Source organism: Protomyctophum parallelum (assembly GCF_964188405.1).
Source record: "Protomyctophum parallelum genome assembly, chromosome: 20".
Taxonomy (NCBI): domain Eukaryota; kingdom Metazoa; phylum Chordata; class Actinopteri; order Myctophiformes; family Myctophidae; genus Protomyctophum; species Protomyctophum parallelum.
The window spans coordinates 31,592,928-31,609,840 of NC_139718.1; the positions used below are offsets into that span (position 1 = coordinate 31,592,928).

The following is a 16,913-nucleotide window of genomic DNA, read 5'->3' on the forward strand; positions in this document are numbered from 1 at the left end:
CGTGTCTTGAGTGTACAGGGTTTGATGAGGTGAGATCAACATATGGAATTGTCAGAACAGGTCAGCTCCATATATGGAGATCTAAGGGTGCAGGGCTTGACATTAAGGCTTGTCCTGTTGTCAGGGACAACTAATAAATCTTTCCGGACAAGTGTATTAAAAATGTACTTGTCCGCTGTACAAGTGACTCTTCATGTTTTCTGAGCCAACAATATTGTCTGGCATTATTATGGATATGACTGATTTATGGCTATGTATTTGGAATATGCAGTCTACCATTCATTGTCAATGGAACCCTTCTAGAGTTTAAATGGACAGGTATCAGTCAAAAGGCAGACATCCATGTTCTCCCCATGTCCCCTAGGGTAGGTACCCTCACAAAAAACATGCAGTAATCCTGGTCTCTAAACTACCTCCCCCTGGCCAGCCGGGGGGCCTGATGGAGGGGAAATGAACTGGTCGGAATAACGTGTTCCTTCCATGCGCTATGTCCGGCCGGCGAAACTCCCCCTGGCAGGTGAAAAGCTTGGACTCCTCATGCACAAAAGGAAGCATGAGGTCAGTCCACTGCCCCCCTAGGTTGGCAGAGTAAGTGTAGCGCCCAGGATTACATTAGATGATTGACACTGGGTGAAAAAATGGGTTGCAAAATGGTGGGATAACATTTTAAAAAATCACACCCGTGTGAAGTGAGGGGCGCTAATATATTAAAGTCTAACTCATGTTGATTAGGTGATGTAATGGTGACGTAAAGCCAACACAAACATTAAACGCCATTAACAATAAAGAGACAATATGATGTAATGAGACACATTATGACGTAAGTTTTCCCTTCATTGTCAATGGCATTTACAAAACAAACATGGAACTAAAGACAAACATTAAAACTGTGCATAGGAGGGGCTCAAAAATTAAAATTAAAATAAAAAGAGGAAGAGGAAGAGAGGAAGGATGGATGGGGAAAGATCAACATTTGGAATGTCAGAACCGGTCAGCTCCATATATGGAGATCGAACAGTACGTTTTAACAGCGGGCGAGCATCGGCAGACACTTCGCCAATCGCCCGTTATCGCCCGAAAAGATGAATTATTTGTATCTTTTCGGGCCATCGCCTGTTCATCTGCTATTGCGGGTAGTCCCCGGGTCCCATAGACAAATAATGCACTTTTGAAAGTTCGACTGTCTGTACCTTTTTACAGTCTATGTCTGTACGCTGTTAAAACGTACTGTAAGGGTTTAAGGTTTGAGGTCAGATGTAGAGTTGCTGGCCAATATTGATGACATCAGGGATCTTCATATATGGGCTTAATATTGATGACATCACGTGATGTCACGAGGCATGACCATATATGGGTGCGTGACCAACCAAACAACTGACGAGAAATGCACGATTTCATAGTAAATGCGACCTGTAGTAAATCATCTGTTTTGATTGATTGATTGATTGATTGAATACTTTATTAGGCAGAAATGTAAACAGAGTACAACTTTAGCCTAAAAGGATAGCACCCAAAAGAATCCTTTCTGTCTTGTTTCCATTCATTTCCTGGGTATTCCATTCATAATAACAACAAAAATAACAACAAAATTCAAAACATCACAAAAAAGGGGAAAAGTAGGTTATAAAGGATTATAAAGAGGTGGGGGGTATCCACTTGTCTAAGGGAGAAGTGATCATTTCCTCTCCCTACCTGCTGAAAGGTGGATTTTCAGTCCTGTTTTAAAGAAAGCCAGTGATTTGCATTTTTGAGGGGTGCTAGCCCCTCCTATATACAGCTTTTGTCCCCACAAAATGTCCGCAACAAACTTTAAATGCCATTGACAATGAAGGGAAAATGTATGTCATCTTGTCCCACATGTCTCATATTTGCAATTGACAATTGAGAAATTACGTCAAATGTTCACCAAATATGACGTAAATTTGTGGCAACAGGCATTCTGATTGGCCAGTATGAGATGATGCATGATGATTGAATGATGTACAATGACAAGAGCACCCCTCACTTCACACAGGTGTGATTTTTGAAACAGCATGCTTGTTTTTCACCACCTGTGTGCAACCTAACACACACACAAACACACACACGCACATATTAACTGTATATGGTGATTTCGGGTGTGCCAGTACAGTACAGTACAGTACAGTACTTTTGATTGATTGATTGATTTAAATATTTATTAACAGTTTGCAGAATTACAGTACATTTCAAGCACAAACTCAATACAAAGACTGTTAACTGTGAGTGGACGACCCAATTAAGCATTACACTTGTTTACAAGAGGGTCCACCATGTTCAATTCATCAAAACATTAAGACATACAAATAGACACTTCTATATAGTCAAAGAACAGAACAGGAATTCATCATAAAGGAGGTAAAAAGGGAAAAGAAACATAAACAATGAGGGGAAAAGGGGGGGGGGATTCAGATTTTACGGGGGCCAGTTTCGAATTGCAGCCGTCCGTAGGTGCCCTATGAGAGCGGTTTTGAAGGAGTCAAGGGGTTCGCATGTCTTAATGACGGTTGGTAGGGCGTTCCACATTTTGGTGGCATAGGAGCGAAAATAATTTAGTCCCTTGTTTGTGCCGAATCTGGGTTGTACATGGTTCGTTGCACTCCCTCTGGTGTTGTGGGTGTGGACTTCGTTAACATTAAGGAAGTATCTGGGTATCTTGGTGGTGTATCGAATCTTGTGGACCAGACCCATTGCAAGATGCTGTACTCTGTCGTCGACCCTAAGCCATTCCAGCCTGTCAAAGTGGGCAGGAGTGAGGTGGGTTCGGGGGGTGAGGCCAAGTAGGAGCCTGACCAGTTTGTTTTGGGAAGTCTGGAGCCTAGTTTTAAGGGCCTTTGAGGTGCTGTGGTACCAGGAGGTGCATGCAGTCAAAGAAACCTTGTACGAGGGCTCCTGTTAAGGTCTTCAAGGTGTTTTTGTTGACCAGTGAGGACATCCTGTAAAGGAATCTTGTTCTTTGGTTGATTTTTTTGATTACGTTGGTGGCCATTTTATCACCTGAAAGATTAGCCTACAGTAGCTTAGCTTAGCTTACAGTACAGTACAGTACAGTACAGTACAGTACAGTACAGTACAGTACAGTACAGTACAGTACAGTACAGTACAGTACAGTACAGGGACCCCCACACGGTAACTCTGTCATTTCTCAACCGTTTCGGACCCGGGGCGGTTCGCCGGAATCGGGCCGGAACCCTGGGTGCATTCCTTAGGCCTATTCTTATGGCAGACCCCTGAACAGTGTTTGTGCCAAGTAGACTGTGTAGAAGATTGTGTAGGCTATAGTCATACTGCCTGTCATAAATTTGTGGCCAGGCCTATTTCTATCTTCCCAAGGAGCGCATATTTCTAGTTTTGTTGTGTACTTATTCATATCATACCCAATTTCTGTTCCTTTCTTTATCTGTCATGACTCATATGTTGTAATGTGTCCAGTATAAGAAGCCTATATAGGCCTATATATAATCTATTTGTTTAATACACTTTGGAACTTGACCTCTTACTTACTGCCTGGTGTAATTTTGTTATTCAATCCCACTGCTTGCTAGAATACTTAAATCAAACTGAATCATCACTCAACACCACCCATAAGAATACTCTTTGGGTTGGGACCACATTCGGTCTACTAAATTTACAACTACTTTGGGCATAAAAACTTGTTTGTATAGACAGTTTTACTTTTAGTTTTTCTTGCCTATTTTTTTTGGTTCAATTACAATGTTGTGAATAGTTAGTACAATGGTATACTGGTTATCCGAAAATTAGATCTGTATTTTATTTTGTTCTTGGCCATTGATAACCCTCATCGTTAAACTGTAGTAACAAAAACAATGCTCTCGTTTCAGTAGTGCGTATGGAAAGAAATGTAAAGGCATATTGAATAGTTTTTGTTGGGCACTTTTATCAGGCGAGGCTCCCCTCCCCCCATCCGCCTGCCACTGTGTGTGTGTGTGTGTGTGTGTGTTCCCTCCTGCCTGCCTGCCGTCCTCCACAACAGCAGAGACGACGAGCCGAGGTAGTTTTGAAGCCGTGGCATGAATGATCTCATCTCAACCTGATCTCCGCTTCAGCACAGACGATCCTATGACCGAGACGGGAATCAAATAATACGAACAGAGGTAACTATGCCGACGAATTAGCTAACAGTCAAAGTTCTTATCATCGGAGGCAGACGCGACATTGTGATTTTATAGAAAAGTAAAAGGAGCTACTGTGAAAACTCTTGTTTTTTTTGCTAGGAGGAGGAAGGACCGCGGAGATGGGTGGGCGCTTAGCTAATTAGCTTATGCTTGGTAGCAGTCATTTCGGGCATTATTATGTAGGCTCATGTAGGCTAAGCAGATCCCTAAGCCGCGACTTTATGTCTCCACGGTGGCATCTTTACGTTTCAATGCACATCTAAGCCATTTAGTTTGCCCCCGCGCTGAAGTTAGCGCGTTTAGCCCACGGTTTAGCCTAGCGTTACCTAGCCTGCTAGCGACTAGCGCAAAATGGCCTCATTGTCGCTCCAGCTTCCTTCTGAATTGATGCTCGCCAAGACAAAGCATGCGGCACTCCGAGTGAAGAGCAGTCCAGACCTTCCAAATTAATCGCAGGCAGCTAAGATTAGACTCAAACAATGACTTTAATTGTGTCGCTGAGTGCAGGACGCATGCCTGTTTGTACCGCTTTGGGGACAGTTTATTCATTCAAATAAGATAGCGAGCTGTGAAAGTACTGGTTTTCTCTGTGTGCAGTGGGGGATGGGTCATGTTTGGAGCCATTGACGTAGAGGAGGAAGGTTAGGCTACATTTTGTTTTGTTTTGGCTCCTTTTGGCTACTAGCACAATTCTAGTATCCGACACATTACGTTGCATTAGCGAATGGAATGCGTCATATTTCCAATGGGCAAATGCTTATATAACCATAACTGATTATTTTTTATGTGAAAAGGCTGTCTTGTTTGCTATGCAATTAACTCAAATTTGTAGACATCTTAACCTGCTTAGTTTTATATTCATGCACATGCATTCTTTTCCTCTAGGCAGTTAGTGGTCTCTAGTGTCTCTCTTTAACAGGGGCCACTATAAGGAAACTGCTGATGTCTACTGCTGTTTCTCACCTTTTTATTAGCAATGCGAGATCATCAGGCCACTGTTTTTTACTGACTTTTCCTCATTCTATCCACTGTTAAGGAGGTCTATTTATTGGATCCTAATATACAAGAAAGTGTTGAAAGATCAAGGGAGGGTTGATTTACAGTCCTTCAAAATTAATAAAGTAGAGCATTTTCTTAATTTCTCAGAATATGATCTGTATACTATGGAGTCATTTATTGTATATTTGATTGAAGACTAGCTCTCTTCTGTGACATTTCTCCATTATAGGGCATTTGTTCCTAGGCTGTGTGAATGAAGCACATTACCCCCCTCTAGTGAAGGCAGTAGTTCAGTAGAGGTAACAATGAATAATTATGCAGTAATTCAAAATAAGTCACAATTTTCTGTGCACAACATACTCTTCATGTTAACATTTGTACAGTATTCACAGTTGTGATTTTTTTTCCTTCTGATTTTTCAGGAGTTCAGGGATTTTTTTCAACACATCTCCCATTCACTTGTAATGTTTTCTTGCTTTTTGTGCACTGATTGTTAAAATCTCCAACTGGATTGTGTACCTGGAACTCCTTCATGATTTGAACAATGACAAAAAAGTCTGTCAGGTTGTGCGTTGTTGTTGAACAGAATTGTGTAACCTGGGGTTGGTGTCAAACTAGCAATAATCCTGGCTATAGGGGGTGGGTGGGAGGGTTGGTCTACTTGTGTTGTTGTGAACTCAGTCCTGTTCTGTCAGTTTAATCTCAGAATTGTAATTTGTAAACTGATTATTATGCTTCCTTTTTTTGTCAGAAATGGTATATCAATGATTTTGATTTAATGCCTTTCATCATTTTGGGTGGATTTGTTTTCAAATTGTCCTAAAATGTTCAAACAAATGAGAAATGAGATGCAGTTAAAATCATTTCCCAGATATTACAGTTGTAGGGCAAATAATCATTCCCCCAGATATTACAGTTGTAGCGCAAAGTAACCCAAATGCCCTGCCCACAGGTTGCATTCAAGGGAGACACGTCTGGACAATGCTTGTTTTTCAGTATGATGGAAAATGAAATGCCCCAAGCCACATTGAGTGTTCAATCCCTTCTTTACTCCAATATTGTTTATTGTGTGAGTCGGAACCCCTTTAAATTGACATGGGTGTTGTTTTTTCTCCTGTAAGATACTTTAAAGGAGCGTTTAAAGGAATAAGGAAGTTCACTCTTGACTTTTCTCCCCCTTCGTAGTGAAGAGAAAGTGAAATTCTTGCTGTTCTGGTTTTCAGAGCGCAGTGTGTAGACATTGAAACATGATATCACTTGTAAACAGTAGCGGTGTTAATGCATATCAGCCATGCAATATCATTTTTCAGATTCCGGTAACTTTTCCCTCTTAATAAGGAATTGAACCTCATTGATTAGGTTATTTTCTTGACCACAGGTGGCATTGGGGAAGGTATTAAAACCTGCTGATTATGAAACCTAAGTACTTTTGCTGTATTTGGTTTTGTTCTTCTCTTGACAAAGGGTCTCTTACCAGTGTGTACTAACTGTGATGCAGTGGCCGTGTTTTAGTTGGTAACCATGCTATTTTCGGTGGCTCAGTGGTCTGTTAAAAGTGTGGTTGTTCCGCCCAGCAGGAGTCTTGCCTCAGACTGGCCTAAAATGGGCAGAAATGGTGCTGAACAAAAAGCTGCTTGTCGCTCGTACAAAAGTACTGAGGCGCTGCAGCCGGGACCGCGCCGCTATGCTATTGCCTGTGCCTCACTACAGGAAAGGTATAGCAAAAACTTTTTAGAAAAAAACCCCAAAAAGAACAGCTACAACATACCCATTTAGTGTTACTATACACTGTAGTCCACGATTTGTTAGTCTGTAGTTTATTTATAAGCCTCTGCTGGTACTTAGCTGGATTTGTAGTGCCTATTTCCCCTCATTAGCATACGCAGATATTACATCACATTGCTCCATTGCATCACATATGTTACCTAATGAATTTATACACAGCATTTATTAGGGGAGAAAAAAACAGCTACAACATATTATTTTGTGTTACTATACACTGTAGTCCACAATTTTTGTTAGTCTGTAGTTTATTTATAAGCCTCTGCTGGTACTTAGCTCAGTTGGATTTGTAGTGCCTATTTCCTGCATTAGCATACACAGATATTACATCACATTGCTCCAGCGTGTCACATATGTTACCTAATTACACAGCATTAATTCCTTAATGTGATTTTTACTAGTGCACTAGCTGAACTCTAGGCCTCTTGTGTGTCTTTGTCAGTGAGATAAGTTTGTTGATTCCCGGTTAAGTTTTACTGCAGGGTTCTAACTCTATTTTTGTCTCCTCTCCATCGCTGCTGCAGAGAGCCAACATGTTCCCGAAGGGCACGAAGCGCAAGTTCTCCGACTCTGGGGAGGAGGAGGAAGTGTCTGTGAGCAACGAGCAGGGCCAGCCAGTGTCCTCTTCGGCGCGAACGCTGTCCTGCTCCTCGTATGGCCTGCAGAGGCAGTCACTACTGGACATGTCATTGATCAAGCTGCAGCTGTGCCACATGCTGGTGGAGCCTAACTTGTGCCGCTCGGTCCTCATAGCCAACACAGTACGGCAGATTCAGGAGGAGATGACCAGAGATGGCACCTGGCAGATCATGACCCAGGCACTGGCTGCTGCCCAGTGCCCCCCTTCTGACCGCTTGGTGGCCACTGAGGTCCTGTGCAGACAGACGGATCCCGCAGCAGCACAGGCCAGCCAGAGCCCCAAACCCTTTTTAGTGGAGGAGGGCTATCACTCAGAGGAGGTGGTGATGGAGGGAGAAGGAGAGAGCGAAGTGACCATGTCCACTCTGTCGCCTGTCTCACCACAGATCTCCTCTTCTGCCTCTTACATGGTGGGGCCCTTTGGTGTGGGGCCCTGCTGGGACCAAGAGGAGGAGGATGAGGAGGATGGTGATTGTGAGGAGGATGAAGAGGACAGTGAGGACTGTGCGTCGGAGGGAGAGGAGGGAGATGGGGAGAGCCTGGCGGGGGACTCCAGGACTACCGAGCAAGTGTTCGGGACATTCGAGATCAAGCACCCTGCAGCCCCAACTCCTGACCCTGCACTCGAAGAACTGTTCTCGGACGTGGATGCGTCGTATTATGACCTTGACACGGTGCTCACAGGCATGCAGAGTGCACCTAAGATGGGGCCTTATGACCTCTTGGAGAGCCTTTCCTCTCATGGGCCCACACCTCTCAGCTCCAGCTCAAGTTGTAGGTCAGACCTTAATGAACTAGACCACATCATGGAGATCATAGTGGGCTCTTGAAACTCAGAACACATTCCCTTCTGGCCTGTTACTGAACTCAGACTCTTTGATCAGACTATGCACGTTTCACGTGTGCTTGTTCTATATGCGGTGTTACTACGCATAGAGATTCAGTTTTGTGAACAAAGTGGGAAATTAACACCAGCCAATAGCCAAAGGCTTGTAGCTCCTTGAATGTAGCCATGCAACAGGTCCATTGTTTGGAAGTTATTTTCTAACCTAAAATGTCTCATTAGCTGGTCAAATAATTGAATTGGCAAGTTAATTTGAGGATTTACAAGCCACTGTGGCCAGTGGGCCACAGTTCTGGCCACAGTTACGTTTCCCACACTGTTTATGAAATCCAAAACTCAAAAGTGACATCTGTGAGAAGGCAAAGATAATTACGTATATCATTTTTTTATTTACATACTTTCCATGTTTACTTCTGTCATACATTCTGTCCTACATTCTCCCTCGTCATATTTCCACCTATTTTTCAACTTCTATTTATTGTTACATGAACTGAGGAACGTCTTAGTACACTACATACACCAGAAACCAGAACAAATTGTAAATCCAAATCTATGAAGCAATGCATATTTTCCTAAAGATTTGAGCAATTATGAATGAAATATATGTATATGTACGTATGTGTATATAGAAATATATTTTTTGCATTATACAGCTGGGGGATTTTTAGTATCATTTGATATATTTTTTTCCCTCCCCCCTCTGGAGCAGTTTTTAAGATTTTAAATGTAGCCAGCCTCAACACAATGTCTTCCCATGGTTTGGTATGTCAAGTAGATTGTAAGGGTGTCAGGACTGGCATTGTCACACTTTTACAGACACTTCTTTCGTTTTGTCAATAGCTTTATGCAGGGCAGGAAATTACCACTGGCCAAATTATGGTACGTTTTGTTTGTGGCTGCATATTCTATCTACTTCTACTCTACTAGCTGTTTTAGCATGTAATTATGATTGGAAGGTCCTGTTCAATTACAAAAATGTGGCCAAGCTGGTAAAGCGGTGAAACATGGTTGGTGAGTTTGTAGAAAGAGTCAGCCACTGGACAAAAGAAAGGTAGTCTCCTGCCCTGGCTTAATGTGTAGATCTCATACGATAATGAAACATTTGGAGAAACCCCCGGGCGATAAATGCATTGAGAAGCCATATGTCTTTTTTTCATTTGTTTATTACAAAGGAAGAAATGTATATGTTGACCCATCTAATTTATTACTTTTTTATTTATTGTATTTATTATATATAGGTACAGACATGCCATCTTGACTTCTCAAATCAACCATAAGTCCCAGTGAATTTATTTTAATTCTATCAAATATACCTGCCCCCCCCCCCCCCCCCCCTTTTTGAATGCAGTACCTATTTATTCCTTGCTTTTTCTTTTTTTTATTCCTAATAACCGGGTTACTATTCAAATCACTATGCAGCTCTATCCTACACGTTTCAAAATGATTGTATACGATTCAAAATGTCCTTTAATACAAACAGTTGCCTTTCTCCTAAAAGATGTGGAAGAAATTTAAATGCATTTTCGAAAATTGTTCCTTATCATGATAAAGAGGTTTACTCAGGCTAAAAAAAAAAGAAAGTGTATTGACAAAAAATATACAGTATTATGATGCGCTTAATACCTTACCAACAACAACACCACTCCTCTGAAGGATGTCATTCTGGTCTGAAACGGGAGCTAGAACGTCAAAGACTAAACACCATTGTAAAATGTATGCATTTTTTTATATTAAGGAAAAAAATGACATTGTAGCATCTTTGTAAATATTTTTTATAATAAAAGGTGCAACTATTCAGTGCAGTGTGATGACTGATCTGTTTTCTTCTGCATATTAGACATCACATTAAGCAAGGAAATTGACATGTTGATGTCAATGCATCATCCTTCACTTGCTGTTTTCATGATTCTGAATCCATTCCAAGCATTAGTTTTACACAAAAAACACTCATTGGGCTACAAACAGCATCACAAATGCTGATGAGCTCATCACATTTTTGTGCAAAACATGCTTGGAATGGATTCAGAATCATGAAAACCCCCCTAGTTTGACACGTCACATGCTGCCTAAAGCATAGACACAAACCTTTCCGGCTCTGGAGCGTATGTGCTCAAGGGAGGGCAAAACTTTCCCGAGATTTCTTGCGAAGCCCCGCAGAAGCATGAGCGTGCGTCACAGATCGTATGTTCAGGTCTGTAAGTCCTGGAAAAGATGCGCTGTGATTGGCAAGTAATCACTTGAGTGGCAGCGTGACGTAACGTGCCTTCCACACGTCTGCCGTACTCCCCCAGTGTAAATTCTTCCGCCCCTCCAACACATCGCTTCAACGAACTGCAGCGGCCAATGAGGCATCTATTTTTGAGTGGTGCAACCACTCCAAGAAACAGTAATGTCCGTGTTCACCTATATGTCCGCCTGTGTGACGTTAATGAGCACCAGTATGACTATTAGTACCAGTAGGGGCGCTGTTGTGCCAGAAACAGAGAGAGAGATAGTGCTGCACTGTTGCCTGCTAATGAAAGAGAGAGAGGGGGGGGGGGGGGGAGTTGCACCACTCATTTCACACAGGTGTGATTTTTTAATATCTATGGCTTAAAGCATAATGAGAATTTGGGCTCCATCTTGCGCTACCCTTATCCCTAAACTTATTTTACCATTTTTTATTATTTTGAAAATCATTTTAAAATAGTTCAACTAGCCTAGATCTACATCTACACATTGTTGTGAGCTTGTAGATCAGCTATTTGAACTATTTTAAAAGGTTTTTTTGCCTTATATAGAGCGTCGCAGAACCTCCCCCTTTCAGAACGACGAGTGGCCCAGGAAATGATTCTCCATTCATTTTCTCCATAGGCTTTTCAAAACGTATTTATTTAAAGACCTTTTAAGCGTCGTATGAAGCCAACTCTTGTCGTGACAAATCATGTTAACACACACAATATTTTGGACCAAACAAATAATTACAAAGAAGAAAAACAACAAAAAAAGTGTTGTAACCTGCTGTTTTTTTCTACTTTCTAATTCTTTGTTTGGCCCGAAAAATTGTGTTTGTTGTCATGATTGGTCACGACAAGAGTTGGCTTTGTCCGTTCTGAAAGTCTATGAGGAAAATGAACAGGGATTTATTTTCCGGGACTCTCGAGGGGGCGGGACTCTTAGAGTATAGGCGGGACTGCGACGCTCTATAGGGCTGTTAAAGTGGCCATATGGATTTAGCCGCTGTGGCGACCCCGAAGGTCGCCGGCACGGGCGCCTTAGCTAAGGGTGCGTTCGGAAATGCGCACCGGGAATGTTGAGTGTGGTGGGTGGTGGGCGTTCAGTGTGCCTTATTTACGAACGACCACAGCTGTGACGCATTCACACCGGACAACCCCAGCTTCAGGGTAGGGTCGCTCAGTGCGGGCACTCGGCACACCCGGTGCACAGCGCATTGGATTTTAGAACGACAAGAGAGCACACCAGTGCTTTCAGGGCGCATTTCCGAACGCACCCTCATATGGCTCTGCCCTGGCTGGGCCACGTCTGTGCAAAATTTGGTGCTTTTAGACTAATTAGCGCAAAATATCCCTTATCTCTCCTAAGCTTCACTACAATAGGACCTTTGTCCCCATTTACACTCACATGATGACAGTGGCCTTTGATATATTGCATTCGATATGAATGCCATATACAGATTGGACAGAGTTCTGGCTGTTAGCAGCTCACAAAGCCAACGCCAGCATGTCGGAAAACAAAATAATTTGCTAGTTTTCACTATATTTATTTTTAGACCATCCTGTGTATCATACCTATTGTAGCTTTTTGCAAATAAAATAATAATGGCTTGTCTAAGTGACTCATCAAAAATGTAGGCTAAATAAAAAACCACAGCAAGCTGCTTATTTTGCGGTTTACTTTTCTTTGTGTGCGTTTAAAATAGCCTGCACTATCGCACCACAAACGAGTAATAAAGGATGTAAACAAACAGAACATAAACACCACCGTGAGCATAGTCGCAAAATGGGTCGTTTTGAGTCAACTTTGATTGATTGATTGATTGATTTATTAACAGTTTGCAGAATTACAGTAGGCTACATTTCAAGTACAACTAAATACAAAAACTGTTAACTGTGAGTGGACGACACCATAAAGCATTACACGTGTTTACAATAGGGCCCACCATTTTCAATTCAACACATTTAGAGAAGTACGAATATACACAACTATATAGTCAAAACAGGAAATCATCATAGAGGAGGTAAAAGGGGAAAATAAACTATACAGTGAGGGCGGGTGGGGGCGGGTGGGGGCGGGTGGGGATTGCAGCCATCCGTAGGTGCCCTTTGAGAGCAGTTTTGAAGGAGTCAAGGGATTCGCATGACTTAATGACTGTTGATAGGTCGTTCCACATTTTGGTGGCATAGGAGTAAAATGAATTTAGTCCCTTGTTTGTGCCGAATCTGGGTTGCACATGGTTTGTTGAACTCTCTGGTGTTGTGGGTGTGGAGTCTGTGGACTTCATTGACATTAAGGAAGTATTTAGACAGGTACATGGGTGGAGTAGCGAATCTTGTGGACCAGACCTATTGCAAGATGCTGTACTGTACTCTGTCGTCAACCCTAAGCCATTCCAGTCTGTCAAAGTGGGCAGGGGTGAGGTGGGTTCGGGGAGTGAAGCCAATAGTAGCCTGACCAGTTTGTTTTGGGATGTCCCTGTTTTAAGGGCCTTTTAGAGGTGCTGTGGTACCAGGAGGTGCATGCATAGTCGAATAAACCTTGTACGAGGGCACCTGTTAGGGTCTTCAAGGTGTTTTTGTTGACCAGTGAGGAGATCCTGTATAGGAATCTTGTTCTTTGGTTGACTTTTTTGATTACGTTGGTGGCCATTTTATCACCGGAAAGATGTGCCTCCAGGATGGAATCTAGGTAGGTCATGTGATAATATTGTCACCCACTCTAACCAAGAAGCCATCTGCCTTGCTGAGATTACTATTTGATCCAAATAGAATGGATTCAGTTTTTCCCAGGTGTAAAGATACTTTGTTACTTTGTTATCAACTATCCCTTTAAAAGTTCATTCTTGAACAAAATGTTGCACATTCGCTGCCCCGTGAGGGGCGGAGGCTGAGACGTGCTCCATAGTTTCCACCACCAATCCCCTTTTCGATCAGTTCCAGTGTCTCCGCCCCCTCACGCGCGGATCTTGATCCCATCGCGCAGATGTACTGACGCGCAGTGATTGGCTACTTTGTTGTCGGTTGGCAACCCGCCGGTGATTGACATTGACTTGACAGCATAGTAAACGGGGAAAAAAAATAATAATAATAATAATAATAATAATAAATGAAAGGGCAATTTCGATTTCGATAGTTTCGAAAACGATTTAAAATTACGTTGACGAGGAGATATCATTGCGTAATACTTTGTCTTTAAGGAGAGGTCATCACTTAATGAACACATCATGGGGTTTGGTTGACAACCCATGTTAGCCTGGTTAACCAATCATTGCGCGAACATGAGTCTGTCTGTCCAGCATATAGGACTGAGACTCATTGAGATATAGACAAACTGTACGCTGTGTGTATGTCGGTAGACGTCCCGATGTACTGTTGTGCATTCTTCACATTTCAGCAACTGCAAAGACACGCGTCAAACAACCTGGAAAGAAAACGGACTCATGCCACTGTTCACGGGTATGCCGTATGCGGAATGTAATGCATGTGAATATTTTATATATAACCTTTTTTTCTTCTTTCTTTTTTAATATTTCGCTCAGTGGGAGCAAGAATGTGACTTAATGTTACCATAATGGACTGGTTACAGTGGTTACAGATGAGATACATGGCATAATAGCATATTTTCAGGATGGCCATTATTAAAATGTTTTATTACATTTGATATAAATTGCTTTTTGCAATACGCAATTGACATGCCTTAATTTATTGTTATGTGTTATGTATATAGTTATGTTATATATTGTATTGTATTGTATTGTATTGTATTGTATTGTATTGTATTGTATTGTATTGTATTGTATTGTATTGTATTGTATTGTATTATTATTCAATAGGCTTACAACTTCACATAAAGGAGCAATACAATTATATTTAAGGAAAACAGTGGGGGCCAGTATTGGACTGGTACAGCTGGTTGCTGGGAACCTGACTTTGTGTAGAGACAGAGGGCTGTATTTTGTGTGTCTTAAGTACCAGGTCTTATTCCCTAACTTGAGTAAACTAAAGACCTGGAGGCGTGATCAATGCTCTTTGGCCACTCAGAATAGCCAAATGGCATTGATCACGCCTCCAGGTCTTTAGTTTACTCAAGTTAGGGAATAAGACCTGGTACTTAAGACACGCAAAATACAGCCCAGAATGTTTCTGTGGGCTTTTCTGCTCAGATGATCTTATTACATTGATAATATATTGTAGGCCTACCGGTAGTTAATTACTGAAATGTAGTGCTACTCTGGACTGGGATGTGTATATGTAAAGTCTCTTACAAATCACTACAGCCTCCACAAAGTTTGATTCCTATTAATTGTCAATTAATGTCTTGTCTTCAGTTCAGTGACTTAACAGAGTAGGCAGCATCTGTCAAGCTTTGGGAGAGCTTCAAGCTGACAGATCAGCCTAAGCTAACTGTCCAAAGACCATGATGGAAGTAACAAATTAATGTTTTTGATTCGATTTCCCTGTCTGTCTGTCTGTCTGTCTGTCTGTCTGTCTGTCTGTCTGTCTGTCTGTCTGTCTGTCTGTCTGTCTGTCTGTCTGTCTGTCTGTCTGTCTGTCTGTCTGTCTGTCTGTCTGTCTGTCTGTCTGTCTGTCTGTCTGTCTGTCTGTCTGTCTGTCTGTCTGTCTGTCTGTCTGTCTGTCTGTCTGTCTGTCTGTCTGTCTGTCTTTCTTTGTAGATCCATGTTGGGTCGTGGTGTGAAGCGGAAGCATAGCTGCTCTGAGGAGCTGGAAGCAGAGGCCAAAGAGGCTAACCCAACCAAACAGGAAGAGGATGGGGTCAAATCTGACCTGAGCCACTTGCAGCAGCGCCAGCTGGTGTTGAGTCTGTGTCTGGACAAGCTGCAGCGGTACCAGGCGGGTATGGAACTGGGCCTACGGCGCTCTGTACTGCTCATCAACACCTTGAAGCAGATTCAGGAGGACATAAGGAGGGATGGGGTGGGCGGCATGGACCTGTCTGCCCAGATACTGCGCTCGCGGCCTGACACGCTCATCCGTACGTCTGACGTGTCGGGTCCACCGCTGGACGCGCACCTCAGTGGTGTTGGTCCGGACCGGCTGCTTTTCAGGGAGGATGTACCGGTCACGTGTCCAGAGTGCGCCGGGGGAGAGATGCAAGGACTCCTTCTGCGGTCCCCGCCTCTTTCCTCTCAGTCTGTATCTCTCTCACATGACAGTGGCTCCTCTGCATCCCCCAGATCACTTCCCTCTACTCCATACGTGCCTTTTACAGACACAGTCAACAGCGCCTTGGGCTACCTCAGTGACCTCGCCCTTGATGACATCTTTGAGGACATTGACACTTCCATGTACGAGACCTCGGAGCTGCCCGCCGCCTGCCTGGCCGCAGGCTCTTTCTGGACTATCACCCAGTCTTTCTGGGGTGAGGAGGACCTCAAAATGTGCTCTGCTGGTCATGTCTCGGCTGTCGGCTCAACTCTACAGTCATGTCTGACAGACTTGAACGAGCTGGACCACATCATGGAGATACTTGTGAAGTCCTGATGAAAGGAGACATGAGGTTCTCAGCTCACGTTCTAAGCTGTCCAATTTTATTTTATTTTTATGGCACTAGAAAATGATTGAATGAAATTAAATGAATGAATTGAATCTATTCTGGGCTACTTCAAAGAGTCACCTTATGGTTTCCAAATGACTTTTGAGAAGCAGTTGTCTTTAAGAAGCATATTGTATTTTAGAATGAATGAAAGATATAACAGACATTTTGGTTAAAAACTAGTTATAAAAGCCAGCTTTACAATCATGCTTTAATCCCCATCAAACTCCACTTTATTTAATTTGACCCTGAGCTGTTTTTGATGTATATGTGTATGTTTATGTGTAGGCCTATGACTAAATAATTTAGTTGGAGGACTTTAGTCTGCCTGGAGTAAGTGCAAGGTCTCTGTGCCCTTTTGAGACAATTGATTGGCCTGTGCCAGGCAGGATCTTTTGATCAGGATGGGAAATTTGCACTGTCAACCACTCAAAATGCTGGGAAATATAGGCTATGTGATTGGTAGGTTTACTGCCCCAGTAACTTTGGCGTGTAACCAACCACATCATTGAGAGGTCTTCCCCTACTCTACAAACAAGATTGGCTGGTAAAAGAACACACACACACACACACACACACACACACACACACACACACACTCCCACACACAAAATCAACAGATTTGCTTGGATATTAATGTAATCCGAATCTCAGTTGATTGCCTCTGATTTACATCAGGACAATTTTGCTGTGTCAACTGTGTATTTTTCATGGCATTGTCAGTA

General features: G+C 42.6%; 2 protein-coding genes across 7 annotated transcripts; both read left to right on the forward strand.

Annotated features, from left to right (window-relative positions):
• The first annotated feature begins 3,998 nt into the window (after positions 1–3,998).
• On the forward strand, positions 3,999–10,215 carry cdca4 (cell division cycle associated 4). 6 transcript variants are annotated; one of them, XM_083791179.1, is made up of 4 exons: positions 4,004–4,133; positions 5,383–5,452; positions 5,576–6,868; positions 7,460–10,215. In XM_083791179.1, the coding sequence occupies exon 4, from the start codon at positions 7,469–7,471 to the stop codon at positions 8,402–8,404; it is 936 nt and encodes a 311-aa protein (XP_083647305.1). In that variant the 5' UTR covers positions 4,004–4,133; positions 5,383–5,452; positions 5,576–6,868; positions 7,460–7,468; the 3' UTR covers positions 8,405–10,215. The 6 variants fall into 6 exon arrangements, with proteins under 6 accessions (XP_083647307.1, XP_083647305.1, XP_083647308.1 ...); XM_083791182.1 differs by having other exon boundaries at positions 6,728–6,868; XM_083791180.1 differs by having other exon boundaries at positions 6,731–6,868.
• A 3,840-nt stretch (positions 10,216–14,055) lies between these two features.
• LOC310877969 (cell division cycle-associated protein 4) lies at positions 14,056–16,136 on the forward strand (the record flags this gene model as incomplete). The annotated part of the gene is made up of 2 exons (XM_083791988.1): positions 14,056–14,090; positions 15,308–16,136. The coding sequence occupies exon 2, from the start codon at positions 15,312–15,314 to the stop codon at positions 16,134–16,136; it is 825 nt and encodes a 274-aa protein (XP_083648114.1). The 5' UTR covers positions 14,056–14,090; positions 15,308–15,311.
• Between the last annotated feature and the right edge of the window lie 777 nt (positions 16,137–16,913).

What these genes read in the sequence shown, in the direction of transcription:
- cdca4 (XM_083791181.1), top strand. Translation starts at nt 7,469, where the DNA reads ATGTTCCCGAAGGGCACGAAGCGCAAGTTCTCCGACTCTGGGGAGGAG.